Below are 16,094 nucleotides of genomic sequence, written 5' to 3' on the forward strand. Positions count from 1 at the left end.
TGCTCAATCAATTTGAAATTGAACGCGAGAGAATATCGATTATGGCGTCTTTTCATCCCATCCAATTGCCTCACTTTTTTTTATTAACTTCTTTCCTTGGCAATTTGGTTCATTTATTAGCGTGTGAAATGCCGCCAGTGGAGACACCGGGTTCTTTTCCATTTTCACATTTTGCGCATTCTACTAAATATAAAAAAAATACTGTCTCCAACAAAAGTGACATAATTCCATCTTTATTGTCACACGCGCATTCATCCATCCCCCGCAGGATAATAAATATAATGGAGTTGGAGATAGTCAATTGCAATTTTCACTCGTACTAACCATAATTAAATTGCACATTGTCATTTGTCGTGGCGCGAGCTGACCGTTGACATTTCGTGGTGTATATAAATTGCAGAAGTTATTCACGATTCTCTCTTTGTGCATGCAATTTCGCGAGACGTGTGGGTAATTTTGCAAAGTGGATGCCCCTCTTTCTCCCATTGCGCATTATAAACCCTTTCATGCATTTATGATCGTATGAGCATGCAAAACGAATATGTTGATGGGCTAAAGGTGTGAAAAATCATGCGGTGGCGTCAATTTGGATCTCACAACATTGTCAAATTACTTTAGATAGTTAATACGATTTGTAGACAATTTGGATAGGATAAAAAATGTTATATTTTTATTTTTAATTAATGAAGCGGATACCATCATTCCTGATACATACAACGCATAGCATTAAAAGACTCACAAAGTAACTCATTAAGGTTTAAATTATAAGTAATGAATAATGGTAAGAAATAGAATAATTAAAGAAAAAAAAATAAAGTACAAATTAACCCCAAATTACAGTATTTAAGTTAAAAAAAATAAGCTTTGAATAGTTCAAAATCATATAAAAAATATCTGAAGGAGAGAGCGGGTCAAGAAAGTCACTGAAGGGTTTGGAAAGAGCTCAAAATATCTTATTTTCCTTATTTCCTTACTAGATAGATCAAAATGATCCGAGAAAGAATTATAGGGCGAAAAATGTTCTAAAGGAATGAACTATACCTACATTTCACTTTATCTGTTTGAGAAATATGATATTTCGAGCCTTTTTCGATACTTTTTTTTCAGTAATATCTATGATCGTTTATTATGTATTTTATCCAAATAAAATGTACGCAAAAAAAAAGTTTTTTGTGCGAAAAAACATAGTTTTTTACTTTATTAAAATTCCAAAATTTACATTATTTACATGAATCAGTCAATTTAAATAAAATTACCTATACTACCTAGGTAGTAATTTAATTTCATTCCAAAAAGTTTGTTTCGTTTGTTGAATTAATTTAAGTGAAAATTTTGAAAAAAAAATAGATTAATATCGATTGAATTAGTGCAATTTTTTCCATTTCCTTCTTCTATTCCTTTGATGTTTATTTTAACATGTTCAACTGTTATGTTGCTTGGTTAGTTATAAGGGTAGTTTGCGGTGGTCTTGGCATAGAGATTACCACCTTTAGAGCCACATACGCCTTGTTTATCCCTTTGCATGTAACCCATTTTGAAGCCAGTGGGGTAGTTGTTGCAAGGAGTGAGAGTTAGAAAATCCAAAATATCCAAAGCTTGTGGCAGAAGACATTCGAGTGGCATTGGTATAGCTTTGAAGTCATTGCGGAAGGCGCTGTTGTAGAAAATGGGACAAGTTGCGTGATTACCCGTGTCACGTAAAGTAGGTTTAGCTGCATCTTGGTACAGTCCACAGTGCCCCATATTCCAATCTTGATGGCACCGTCTATCCAAAGTTCCAAGGTCTACACTTGTATGGACGCACTGGACATTCTCAGCGGCTTGTCTTGGATCAGGTGTAGCCACGAAACCCGGTCCAGCGGGATCACAAACTTAAGAAAATATATACTGATAAGCTGACCAAGCTTACGAGAGCTGTGTTTCTTTCAGTGTACCAATTTGTGAGAGAAAACTATAACGCAAATTAATTTAAATACGCGCAAAGTCGGGAAAAGTTGAAGTCGATTTTGAGCTATCGCTGGAAAGGCCTTAACCTCAGCTATAACATATTAAAATGTGATGTAAATCGATAAGGGCATTTTCGAAATATTCGAGTTCGAAATTTTCGAAAATTTTGATTTTGACTTTAGCGCCTCTCGCGGTCATTTCTCGAAGTTGTAATGTTCTAGACATTTATATGGTTTCACGAAACCTTTCATTTACGCTTGAGCTGATCAAAATCGGACTTGTAGATCCCGAGATATGACATGTCAAAGTTGGATTTCAATATTTTCAAAATGGCGACATAAATTTTAATTTTTTTTCATAAATAGATGTTATAAGGGATGGTCACGTTATTTTGGAAACTCTACAGGAACAAAATGGCCAAAATGTGAGAATTTCAAATAATTTTTTTGAGCACAAAAATTATTTTTCAAAATTGAAAATACTGAATTCTTATCAGTTTTTGGGCATTTAACAAGAGTGCAAGCAAATTTCGAATTTTTGGTTTCAAAATTGGCTTGAAAATCGCTCTTGAAAGTCCCCGAGTTTCCAAAATAACGTGACCATCCCTTAGTAAGCTATAATATATAAAAAAATGAAGCAAAACGATAATGGCGTTTTCGAGATATTCATCGAAAACTCTTCGAAAATTTTGTTTTTGATTTTTGGCCCTCTAGCGGTCACTTTGAAACTTCGGATGTTCTAGAAAGTTGTAGGGTTTGTTGAGAGCTTTCATTTGACTTCGGGTTGGTCAAAATCGGTCAAGCCGTTCTCGAAGTTATGATCGATTTTCAATGAAAAATTGTGGCGGCCATATTGACTAAACGGCTCGACCGATTTTCGAAAATGAGGTAAATGGGGTAAAAACAAAATTGGGGGATATTCAAAATGGCGGACGCGGGGGTGGGGGGTGGATTTGACAATCGGATTTCTTCAAGTCGATATTTAAACTTTGCCGTTTACCGCATGGTCTCTATCTATCACCGTTCTCTTGAAATTTAAGTTTATAATCCGGAGGGCCGGACGGCCGGCCGGAAAAATTTTTTTTTGGCGCATACGTTTTTTGGAACGTGGGGACCCTAATTTGTGCTCATCCCAAGTTTGAGCCCGATCTGACGACTTTCGATTTTGCTCGGTACACAAAAGCTGTGTCTGAAAGAAACACAGCTAAAACGATAAAAACGATAAAAACCAAAAAAATAAAATTATAAAGAATATTCAAAGATTTACCATCAACTTCTTTGATTTTATTTGTAAGAAGTTCAGCAGATTGTAGAACAAGCTGAGCTCCGAAACTCATTCCAAACATATAGGTTTTACTTGGAGAAAATCCAAAAGTACGTAAATCTTCCATTTCTTGATGTAGAACATCGCGAATTCCCATAAATTGCGTCAAAATAATTGGGTAGGTAATGTAAGGTTTTTCCGCGTAGTAACCGTAGTCCATGCATATGATGCACCCTCCTCGGTATTCCGTGAGATTCGATATGAGATCCACCATCCAACCAGTAGAACAGCTTTCAATCCATCCATAGACAACCACCGCCAGTTGATCATCTGCACTACATAGTCCTTCCTCAATGGGATTTCCACTTGCAGTGTCCGAAAGGTTAAAAGGAACATTATCTTTGTACACAATAAAATGAATATTCGCAGCGTAATCTTCTCCAAAAGCTAATGCAAAGTAGCACGAAAGCACAAGCAAAAAATACTTCATGATTCCTTATGGGGAATTTTACTTTTCTCACCAAAGAAACTCACTGTAATGATGGAAATTAACGCGAAAAATTCTTTTTATATAATCCCAAATTTTCAAACTGATAAAAATTCTCCTTGAAATTTCCAGATTTTTCTGGAAAAAAATTGGTAATATCTTGTATTCGCGATAAAATTATTTGAACAAATTTTTATTTTTCTCTTATTGATTCATTTGAAATTTTAGTTAATATTTGATTAATTAGACTTTAATCATGGTGTCATTTATTTGTTTTGCATATTTGCAAAAGTAAGTCCCACATTTCCAAAACTAAATTGTCTCAAGGTTAATCTTTACGTATTAGTCATAACATTTTTCAAAGCCAAAATTAAATTTATTGCAAACTGTGCAAATTATTTGCAAAGAATTTCTTTTTGTAAAATTTTGCAAACGAGTAAAAGTTTATATTCTGCAAATACGTAAAATAAAATTTTAATACTAAAGAATAAAAATGAGCCAATATCTTTCTCTATTTCCTCTTCTCAATGTTCCGTCTGCTACGTTTTTTGCAAAGTATTAATATCATGAAAATTACAACGAAATAGAGTTGAAAAGTTTAGTATCTGACTTTTCACTTCTTTTTGATTTTATGAGATGAAAAACAAAACGTCAAGTAGTGACGTCATTGTTGGTATTTTCAGTCATTTTATTTACTGTGCATAAAATACCGCAGCATATATTTTGATTAACTTACGCGCCTTCGCACTCATTTTTCGTCCAATATTGCACAATATCTCAAACTTCATCGAATAAAGATCACCCATTTGGGTGATTTTGATGGCCGCGACCGCAACTCTTGTACACCCGTATGGCGGGATCAAGCGAGGATGGCGATTACATGGTGTCGTTATAATTTAGTGTAATGTCCACATATTTGATTTTATCGCTTATGGTGCGCACAAAATTCCCCATGCAGACGCGAATTGGTCTCGCGCGCATGCAAAAGAGACTCTCTGTCTCTTTTGACTTTTAATCTAGATATTGATGGTTTCTTGCCCCAATAGCCCAGCACATGCTGCCGCAATAAATCATAACGCCCTCGCGTCCATACCTCCTTAATATATGCAATGTTATACATAATTGCCGCGCACAGGCTAAACGATGCTATATGTGTGGACTATACCCGTGTGCAATGGTGAGACGATCGTTGAGGGTGATGCCAATGCGGCGTGGGGAACTTTTGCAAGACCGCTAAAGGAATCCCAACATGTGTTTACCATTGAAATGGTCCTGTTTTCGCTATGTTCTTCCCACCCCTTTCCCCATCTGCACCTTCCCCATGCACAGCCCAACATACTGTACCAACCCGTGCCAAGTGCGATATTTGGGTGGAGAAAATTATATTGAATTTGTATCAAATTGATTTATTGATCTCTCGCTCATTCGCCGTTCAGCGCACACTAAATCACCACTCCATGTGGAAATGTAATTGAAAAATAATAAAATAAAACGCATTTATTGCAAACTTTTATTGTCAATTTTACTATTGACTCTATCATTTAAACATACCGCGCCACATAAGATGCTTTTTGATTGCCGTGTATATGCTCAACAAGTTGGTGATGCAAAGAAAACCCGCAAAATGCCTTTGGCGAAGAAAAAAAATATCGATTTATATTTCATACATCAAAGAGATTATGACAAATAGATGATAATAAATTAGTACAAGGTCTCTGGGTAACTCTCTTATAGAAGAATTCTAACGCAGAAGACATTCCTCACATTCCACTCCCCACATATTCAATCATTCACGTGGCATTTTATGAATTTTATGAATTCCATTAATTGCGTGAATCACATTTTAGCTAATTGCTCCAATAGCCATGATCTTGATATGCAACTCAGGTGAATAATTGAACTGTAATTGCAATAATTTTGCCAAAGAATTGCCTACAAAGGATATTATGCAAAATATATTTGGGGTAAATTCATCGAAGGAGTTGATTCATCTCTATATGAGAACATTCATAAACTGACAAATTGAAAATAAACATTAATTAGAAAATGACAAGGACCAATTATGAAAAAAAGCTAGAAAAGTTTTTCTAAAATTACGAACAATGACGTCACTATTATGTTTTCTACTCTTTCAATTAATGAAGAATAAAAACTTTTGGTCAAAAATGAATAATCTCCTTTGTTCTAACTTACACAATGATTTGGATATATATATATTTCTTTTTCCTGGCATAGTTCGTGTAATAAATTGAAAAAAAAATTAAGCTCTGGTTCACATGTAATTGACATTTACATATACTTCCCCAGGCTGCATAAAAGGTCATTATAAAGTAAAATGTGCTGAAAATGAGCGTAAGAATAATGTTAGTGGTTCGTCAAAATCAAGTCATTTTACCACATAATGGGGAATAAAAAAGATCCACGTTGAAATTCATTACAATGTATAAGAATAACGTTATTGGATGAAATTTCTGACCTTTTTCTGACGTTTTTCTGACCTTTATAAAATTGAATTTTAGCGAAAAAATTAGAGTAAATAAAGCAAAAACGTCTTTTAATAGCTTTTTGATCATCTACAAATAGATTTATAATGTTTTAATGACTAAAACATTGATTTCTGCAAAATTACCAAAAATGCCTCAATAATAACGTTATTATGACGTTAGAATTTAGTAAGCTAATGACTAAATTCTGACCATTTTTGACGATAATCTAACGTTATTATAACGTTAATAAATAGTCAGAAAAGTCAAAGTTATTATGTGTTAGTTGGGTTCGCTATTGCAATTTTAGCTCGTAAACTTTCCCTATGAATCTTCTTCAAAAAAAATACAACGAGGCTTTTTTTTCTGTTCAAATGGATGGACAAAATTGAGGAAATATTTTGCGATTTGTACTTTTCAGCACCATTCGGCATCTCGTAAATAACTTAATATTGTACCAGACAAACCGCACACATGGTAAAGTCTTACGATGAAACTGAGGAAAAAGTACAGAAGATGGAAAAGATCAGTGATCTCCGTGAACGTATATACCTCTCTTTACTGATTTTCTGTCGATGTCTGTTTGTGGTTGGAAATCAACAGGAGGCGAAGTCGGGTTAAATGATTTATTTTCCTGGAGATGGTATCAATTATTGGTCTTTGAATGTTTTCGATTTGTTATAAATGTTCCTTTTATGCCAAAGATGTGCACAAAATACACCGCGTGGCTTCCTTCGCTATACCTCCTTTCTCCCCGCGGGATTTAGCTCTTTTTTCCCCTTCTTGTTTAACCATTAACACCTCTCCCCCGTTCGCCCCTCTTGAATCCAAAGTGAAATGTGATCGCGTTATATTCAGTGGAGACAGTAAAACTAAAAAGCAATCAATGGGCCCGATGATTGTTGTATAATTTTATTGGTTTAAAGGCTATAATCGATTTTCTCTTACAAATAAATAACAAGTGTTGATGCCTCTTAGCTGGGTGGGATCTCGCTTTTTCCACCATCGCACGGTTTACCTTGTGCGGCATTCCAAATCGATCATGTTTTACATAATTTTCAAACTTTTTCACAGCTATTATTTATCAAAGCCACACGCTACGTTTGAATATACATATATTACTCACAGAAGACGCCACACTTCACTTTGCATCTCTCACCACATTTGTTTCCGTTCTCATGAATTTTCCATTGATAAAACCACACCATCATTGTGAATTTATTAATAAAGCAACACTAATTTTAAATTCAAAATCTATGTGGGAAAAATAGTCACAATTTTTTTTGTTGTATTTGTCAAATGCTAATGAATCTTCTGCTTTTATGGCGCAAAAATTATCTTTTGCCCGTCTTTTAGGCCTACAGAGAAGTTGATTAAGAATCTGACAAATTCGTTTGGGCGAACTTTTATTATTTTAAATTTTCTTTTTTTTTTGAGTTAAAAAAAGTAAATTTAGTGGCATTATAGTGGTTCTTGTACAGAGAATTAACGATATTGCATTAATTGAGCACTGGTATACATTTGGTTAGTAGTGATTTTTAATAAGGTTTATGGCTCATTCATTGAAAGAGTCAAGAAAACACGTCAGTGAAGTCATTATTCGTATTTTTAAGTACTATTTTTTTTTCTTAAGCTAATTCCAGTGTAAAATGATATCTTTAGCGATTTGTCTTTGTCTTTTGATTTATTTACAAGATTACACATAATCTCGATTCTTTCCTCGAATGAAGGATTTTCCCATACAAAAACGAATAACCTCCTTCTGCTAGTAAACCTAAGATTAGTTATTTTTATTGTTTTATTATCCCTTTCAATATTTTCTGTAATTGATATCTGTATTTTTGAATGGAAAATGAATAATTTCCTTTTGAAAATTTCAAATAATGTATGCTCCGTTCAATTGACCCTCAGTGTACTGATAGTTTAGATGAGAACTCCATCTAATCCCTTTGTACATCATGATTTTGCTGATGTTAAGATTTTGTTAAGATTACAACAATCAATCGTGCATCCAATTATCCACCAATTAACAGAGTTTATCTCTAAAACTATACTCTTTCCTTTCATCGAAGGCGCACACTGCTGCTGCTAAGACGTTGGGGTAAATTGATCAGTAAACCACGTTGGGTTCTCCCCTCGGAATTCCACCAAGTTTGGTACAGAGAAGGTGGATTGCTTTACACGAGAGGGCATCTGGTGGCAATCAAGTTGCAAAAGAAGCCATGGTCGGGAGAGGTTACCGCCACACAATAATTTATAACTTTCGGTCCCACAAGCCTTTAAGAGTTGTTTGGACGCGACCATATTGTTAAATCGAGTTGCACGCTGGCTGTCACTATAACTAGCACTTTATGGAATTTATACCCTATTTAGCATTTATTTTTCCACCACTAATATCTCATTCTCTCTCTCTTCTCAGGTACACACATCGTTCATTAGGGCCCATGCCAGGATCCGGCCTATACACGCTTCCGCAAATTGGCCACACTGTGTGTGGAAGGTGAAGAATTGACCATACATGCGGAAAAAAGGCCTCACGAGGAGCAACATATAAATTACAAACGAAACCACAATGGTGAGATATTAATTGAATTATGCAAGAAAAGTGCTGAAAGGTGGTTGCAGGGAATTCTTATGTGGTTAAATGTGAGTTAAAGAGTATTTTTTTTTAAGGGAAAAAAGACGAGAGCTTATTTCTTTAACTGTCAATAAGCCTTTTCTTTCTGCTTAAAATTACAATGAGGTGAGAAATGAAAGAAAGAAAAAAAACAACATTCAGATTATATTTCATTTCAACAAGCTATTTATCCCCGAGAGGCATCTCCACGTCATATCCAATGGGTTATTGGTGATGTGAATGAGGGGCTTCTATCTTGACGTGCGCTAAGAACTTAATTGGCTGATGGTTCACCTTTTAATGCTCAGGTGAATACAATAGTTTTGAGATTTTTTCGGGAACTACTCGAAAACAGGAACAATTTTTATTTATTAGCCAATGTTCATTGATGGAAATTGAATATATGAATAGATTTTTTTTTGAATTTTAAATGACGCTTACATAAGGAAAGGAGTTTATTCGTTTTCGTTCGAGCAGAAGCCTTTCATTTAAGAAAATAATTGGGATTATCCATTAAAATAAAAATAAAGAATAGTAAGTCACTAAACAAACTTTCTATTTACAAACATTTTCCATTGGAGACAAATGGAAAACTTGTGAAAAGATTTTCCGAAAAAATACAAACAATGACGTCACTATTTTGTTTTTTGTCTGTTTTTATGCATGAAGCATTTACTTACTTAATTCTCTTTCGGTGAGTTTTGATAGAATTATTTTAAGTTTCGTACATTGAAGAAAACGAAAAAAACTCAATAGTGACATCATTTTTTGCATTTCTGGTGAATATCTATCACATTTTTCAAGATGATGATGTTTCTAACAATCAATCATTCTAAAAAAAAGTTGAAAAGAAAATTCTTTATTTTTTTTTAAATTTTCATTTAATTGTTCATTAATTATTTCGTGAGATTTGGAGGATTATTTTCATTCAATTAAATCATTAAAATGAATAAACTCCTTTATCTCCCTCAAAACAAGCAAGATATTTAAATTTTATCTCATCAATTTGTCACGAAAAAAAAACTTGTGGACATTTGAGTTTAATTTGTGAGATGAAAATTCTAAAGTAGTACCCTGCTCTAAAATAATGGAATAGATTAAAAACATGAGAATGCTTATTTTAATTAACTTAACCCTTTGCCCACTAATCATTTGCATACCTATCGGCCAATGTTTTTAATTTAAAACAACATTGCAATTACATACAGCTTTCTCAGTTACTCTCCGCATTGGAAGGTTGAATTGGTTTTGGGAGAGAGAATGCAAAAGCTCTTTTACCAAAGGGGGTGGGGAAATGGGCAAAGAAAATTAATTCAAGTAGAAATTTGAAACTATCCATAGTACCTGTGTTCCGCCCACGAGCTTTTAGGAAAAAGTCAATAGAGATGGATCGCGGATATGGTGCAAGGGAGACGCCAACAGCCATTTTCAGTAATTCAGAAAAAAAATATTTTGTATTATAATTTTGTGTGTTTTGTGTTTATTTTGTACAAAATGTAAGAAAATCGCAATATTAGATCTTGACAGTGTGCTCTGTATATATTTGGGGTGTACTTGCACGAATAGGTATAATATTATTGTCTCTCCATTGGGCATGGTTTTCTTTACTTTTTTCCCCTGCACAAAACGCCGTGTGATTGTATCGCGAGGATTTCAATTCAACGTGGAATGTGTACTGAAAGAAATTCAATACCGTCGAGAATTTCGTTATATACATGTAGGTATATATATATATTGTGAATTTGCCAAGTGAGGAGTGCGATAATCAATTAAGGCCACAAAAATGCATGTTCTCCTTTAAACTAATTTATTGATTGTGCCCATTATGCGCGCGCCATTGCTGTAGGGGGACTCTATCAGACTTTTCTTCTTAGACAAACCACAGGTATAGTGAAAATATGTGCAAACTCCATCCCGCGTATGGGGGTAAAAACACAATTAAGGTATTTTAATTGCGCTCTTCCTATGGCAAAGTGAATTTGATCTTCTCTTAATATGTGTACAAACATAGTACCTACAATAAAAAATAGAAATGCTCATTGCAACAACATCTGCCCAATGTGCGCGGAAATGCTAAGAGGCTCATTGAAAAGTCAAGCGCGTGCAGAGCAAAAGTCGCGCGCGGAATGAAGAATTATACATAACTTCCATTCGCTTGGAACGACACCCGCCCACAATGTGCGAGTTTCTTCTTGTGACCGGAGGTCCATATCGAAGCATTTTATTGTTCGTTCGCCGCGATCATTTGGCTGTGTGCAGCATTTTTGTGCCTGACCTCTGCAACTCGCACCCCACCGCATATACCTCAGTGGAAGCTGCATTATTCAATATTTCACACTCGCCCAGAGAAATTACTTGTCACACTCTCAAACGCTTTGCGCCGATCATGGGATCTCCTGGCACAACTTGGTAACTGCACACAGCACACATAAAGTATCTGACCCCGTCGTGCATTTCTGGGCAAAAGAGTCAAATGATGGGACAGACGATAGACCACGTCTTGGAGGCGCTACAAATTATTCGTGGTCTGCGCTGGAAAATATAGAGATGAGCAATGCGGCGGAAAATGGGGCATTGCATTGGCGTAAAAATGGCAAGATTGACAAAATAGTGGTAAGATTAACAGAGAATTGACAGAATTGGCAAAATCGCGCAGGAATTGTAAAAAAAAATGGCAAAGAAATGCAGAAATACTGCAAGATTGGCAAGAAACCAGCAGAATTGTCAGAAAAAAGGTAGAATCGTCTGAATAGCGCTAAAAATAGTAGAAAAAAGTAAAAATTGTCTGAAATACGGCCGAAAATACAGAAAAGCGGCAGAATTGTCAGAATACTGTCAGAATTGGTAGATAATTGACAAAATCAGGGCTGTGTGGACGTCGGAATGATATCCAGCCCAAAAAAGATGAAATAATAATAATAATAATAAGACAAGATTGGCAATAAAATGGAAGGATTGACAGAAAAAACCATAGGATTGGCAGATATCGACAGCATTGGCAGGAAATCGCAATGAAGCAAAGGACTGTATTGGCTTTATGTACTGTTTGACTTTTAGTAGTAATAATGTAGATTAAAAGACGAAATTGGCCAACGTGGCCAACTAAAGAAAAATTCAAAATTGACCTTCCCATATTTTTTTCTATCTGCCATTCTTAATTTTTAAGCAATTTAAGTAACTAAAGTTACTCTTACAAATAAAGTTTTTTAATACATTTTTTAAGGATCTGTGCCGGCTAAAATCGTTTGGCACTGCCCTCAGTTCATAGATTCTTGCATAAGATGAACCCCTTTTTGTCCCACTATTTCAATCACAAAATTGTGGGTGATTTCTAATGAACGTGGGCGGTGTTTTACTTCTTATTGAGACTTTTTGTAACACACAAATGTGTTCTTTTTTTCACCACTCGTACCAGAGCAATGACAATTGAACAAACAATGTTGCCATGTTGACTCCTAAGTTCTATATATAGATGAATTTGATGGTACTAAATTGAGAGATTTGATAAATCTTTGGGAGCCTCGAGGTCTTCTCGTTACAAAATTTATGAAGTTCATTGAGGTGATTGAGGTAAAACTGTTCGTCGATGTGAGACCTTTTAACTTTCAAGTACCCAGACTTTGCTATATATTCTTAGCCTTTGGGTAATTTTCCCAGGAAGTTCCTCCTCTGCAACTACATTGGGAGGTTTTTCTGCAGGAGCACATAAGAGATTTGCGAGAGAATCCATATATTTTTGCTCTATGATCGATTTGATTGCAATCTGAAAAATGACGAAGAGAGCGGGAAAAAATGTAAAATGCGGAGGTCGATGGTAAAAGGGCCACCATCTCGTGCGATCGCGTTTAAAGTATCTGTGAATTGCAATTTTTCAATTTTCCGCTCCATACAAAATTGTTCCGCATCTTACCAATAAAATTCATCACCGGAGGCGATCTATCTTTTTTGATTCATACCTAACCAACCCATACAAATTGTATATCGCGCGATGATAATTTCTTGTATGTTGGCCCATCGAAGGCCGGGGTAAAATGCGAGGCGACTGTGTGTATTGGCGCGGGCAAAAAGAACAACGCGCCAGAGAGAAAAGAATTCACCATATCGACGCCAAGAGCATGTTGTACATCTTGTACTTGTAGCACTTTTTGCTTCTCAAGATATGGATGCTCTTCTCGCGGGGATACACACCACAGATAACGAAATGAAATTATATCGGACTCGCGATGGATAGAAATTCGTTTAATGGTGAAAAGTGAGCTTGATTCGTTTTTTTTTCTTCTTCTTTCATCTCTATAGTGCCTTCGCCAAACAATGCGATGTGTTGCGCGCGCGAGAAAGGGTTAAGAAAAGGAGATGGAATAAAAATGCGGTTACTGCTCTCAACAATGTTGTAATAAATATCTCTCAAAATAGAAGAAGTGATGCTGAAGATCGATAAGGTGAACCAATATGAGATTACGGTGTTGTTCTTTTATAATCTCGAAAGAAGTAACGTGGTACATCAATTTCTTCTTCAGCAAGTTCAGCAACAGCCAAATATGTTCACTTTCGTCATCTGTTTGCGGCAGAAGAGAAATGTAGGGGAGGTTATGGCTTGAATTGAATTTTGCTATTTGTTTTTGGATTTGTATTTTTATTTTCGGAATTTTGGAAAGTTTTATATGTTATACATCAACAAAGAAGTCTATTCATTATTATGCTTCTTCACTTAACTTTATTCCGTTTTACAATCCAGACTAAAAACATAAGAATGATATCCAAAATTTCCCGGCAGATTTAACATTTTTATAATGATCAGTTGGGAAAAACTATTAAAGATTCAACTGAATATGCTTAAACAACGTCTCCATTTTAACCCAATTTTCCCTAAAATATATCAAACGTCTTAAAAGCAATCCATTGAAGCATTGAGGCATAAGCTTTATGCATTTCAACGAAAAATAAGATAGAATAGGGTGTGGTTAGATTGATGATCGTTTTAACCTAAGAAAAGTGTTCAAAGCACTGAAGCATATGCTTAATCTTGGTAAAACTCATAAACTACGCACTGTTATAACTCAATTTTGTTTAATCCATAAAGTATGTGACTATTTCCTATATTTTTAAGAAATCTTTAATCTAAAATGAATTAAAAGGAGGCATAAAATATTATTTTACTGCACCAGTCTTATTTGATGAAATTCATTATTGTTACAAAAGTGAATAGACTCCTTTTTCTTAGAAGTCGTTACTTTCTTTAGTTTTCTTTGAATTTTTCAAATCTTTAATAGTTCATTTTATTATCAATCATTAAAAAAATTGATTGAAGAATCGTCTTTAATGGCCAACTCTTTAGCAGCGTTTTGATCATGAATAATATTTTTATTTGAATTATATATTGATTCAACGTGAAATAATTTAAAAATGCTAAAAGTATAAATTACGTCCTAAATAGCGAAATCGTTGACTTTTCCCTCACTATACGCGATCTGCTTCATTAACAAATGATCATAAATTTACTTAGGATATCAATTACTCAAGAACTAATTACAATATGAAGGCAATTTGCAACTTTGTTGCAAATTTATTTAGTAAAATATATCAGTTGGGTTTTTTTTTCGTTGGGTGATTTCAATGAAAAATGACTAATTGAGGTGGTTTATTGAATAAAACTAATAAATTTAAAAATCTCATTTGAGTGCAAGAATAAATCCAATTACATGGGGGTACATAATATATAGACGTAGGTACGTATATATTTTATTCCCCCATGTGTGCGGAGGCAAAAGAAATTGAGTCATACAGTGCCGATCAATGGTCATAAAATATGCAAAATGTCCATTGGGAGCCAAAGCTTCTCACCATGTCTGAATTACAAATCTCTCGGTACTGATCTCCGGACAGATTGGCAGGGAATTTCTTTTATTCATTTTGTTGCCAAAGTGTTGAGCTCCTTGAAATTGCCTCCGTGGACGCTTCACATATTTATGAAGGAGTTTTATGGGTTACTCAATGGTGTGGGATACCCACAGTGTTAGCGAAACTTTTATTATTACCTCCCCCATAGCGCAGGAAATGGCGCACAGAGTTGGTGTCTCTATTTTCCTATATAATAATGTACACATGCCAAATGATAAGCATAAATTGGATAGAAGAACACCGCACTCTGGGTGAAGAAAGAAAATCATCTAGTCATTGCATCGTCGTGGGGGGACGATCTGCACTGTAGGGTTATTAAAAATTCAAATTCCTCCATGGACGCAGCTTTCTAACTCTGATTCTTCTTTTTTTGCACTGTTGGTGTCAATTTGACGAAGGGAAGAGCATAAAATGTGAGATAAAATATTCCTTTTTGACTCTATCTTATTTTCTCACCAGATGGCAATTCTTTAGTAAATTTACAGTGGTAGATGGCGCCACTAATATCAAGGAACTGCATAATCTAAAGATTTCTAGCGAGCGAAATTTATTAAATCAATAATTATAAAACATAAAAAATAAGGAAATAATGAATCTAAGCTTAGAGAGTAGTTTTATGTTAATTACTATGACGTTTCGGAGAATTTTATCTCCTTCCTTAGGTACGAATTATGTAGAGAATTTTGAGTCTCTTGATTTCTCATTAATTTTATAATTCCTTTAAAAAATTTAACTTTTCAATAATTTAGAATATTTTTGTAGACTTTATTTGCTGAATAAAATTATTGCGACAGCCCACCTGGTCATATCAGGGTTAAAAGTAGTCCATCTGGCTATTTCTTGCAGAGTCACCTTTGAGATTATTACAGGAATAATTTTATTTCATTGAAACGGGATCACAAGTACTCTCGAACAAGAATCTCTCTCACATTTATATTTTATTTATATATTTTCCATTTGAACGATAAATTAACATAAAGTTAATTAATTGTTCTTCACCCCCAATGGAGGAGAGAGCTCAACTACTTCTGTCAACATCATCAACATTGTGGCAAAAGTAACTGATTAATGCTGAAAAGTTGCATCAATGAGAATAATAAAGTTTTACTAATGAATGAAAGACGAACTTCTTATCCGATGAATTGTCATCTCGTCATCTTTGTGAAGTTCATCATTTACAGATCGACAGCTCCTTGAGAGTGTGCGCAATCTCCCATTTATCATTCCACCTAAAACATGTTTTTAGATGCTACTTTTATGCTCCTTCGGAGGGGGATGTGCGAAATAGGGGGAAAGAGATCATATTTTATGTTATCCCGCAGGGGAGTGCAATGATTAGCTCAAAAGATCGTCAGTGATTGCTGAAGAAATTGTGATTAGATGGATGGAAGAAAAATGA

General features: G+C 34.8%; 3 protein-coding genes and 1 long non-coding RNA gene across 4 annotated transcripts in view; 1 reads left to right on the forward strand and 3 right to left on the reverse strand.

The window, feature by feature from the left end:
• The window catches only part of LOC129795447 (mediator of RNA polymerase II transcription subunit 1), a 1,235,552-nt gene that overhangs the window by 753,559 nt on the left and 465,899 nt on the right, over positions 1-16,094 (reverse strand). The window lies entirely within an intron of this gene.
• LOC129795564 (protein cortex) overlaps positions 1-16,094 on the reverse strand; it is a 66,825-nt gene that overhangs the window by 45,938 nt on the left and 4,793 nt on the right. The window lies entirely within an intron of this gene.
• Positions 1-16,094, forward strand: part of LOC129795777 (uncharacterized) — a 37,061-nt gene that overhangs the window by 17,033 nt on the left and 3,934 nt on the right. The window contains exon 2 of the long non-coding RNA XR_008751151.1: positions 8,600-8,755. This is a non-coding gene — a long non-coding RNA (uncharacterized LOC129795777). The remainder of the gene's footprint in view (positions 1-8,599; positions 8,756-16,094) is intronic.
• On the reverse strand, positions 1,167-3,753 carry LOC129795662 (pancreatic lipase-related protein 2-like). The gene is made up of 2 exons (XM_055837122.1): positions 3,214-3,753; positions 1,167-1,871 (listed from the first exon to the last, which is right to left on the reverse strand). The coding sequence occupies exons 1-2, from the start codon at positions 3,698-3,700 to the stop codon at positions 1,441-1,443; spliced, it is 918 nt and encodes a 305-aa protein (XP_055693097.1). The 5' UTR covers positions 3,701-3,753; the 3' UTR covers positions 1,167-1,440.

This window comes from Lutzomyia longipalpis, chromosome 4, assembly GCF_024334085.1.
Source record: "Lutzomyia longipalpis isolate SR_M1_2022 chromosome 4, ASM2433408v1".
Taxonomy (NCBI): Eukaryota; Metazoa; Arthropoda; class Insecta; order Diptera; family Psychodidae; genus Lutzomyia; species Lutzomyia longipalpis.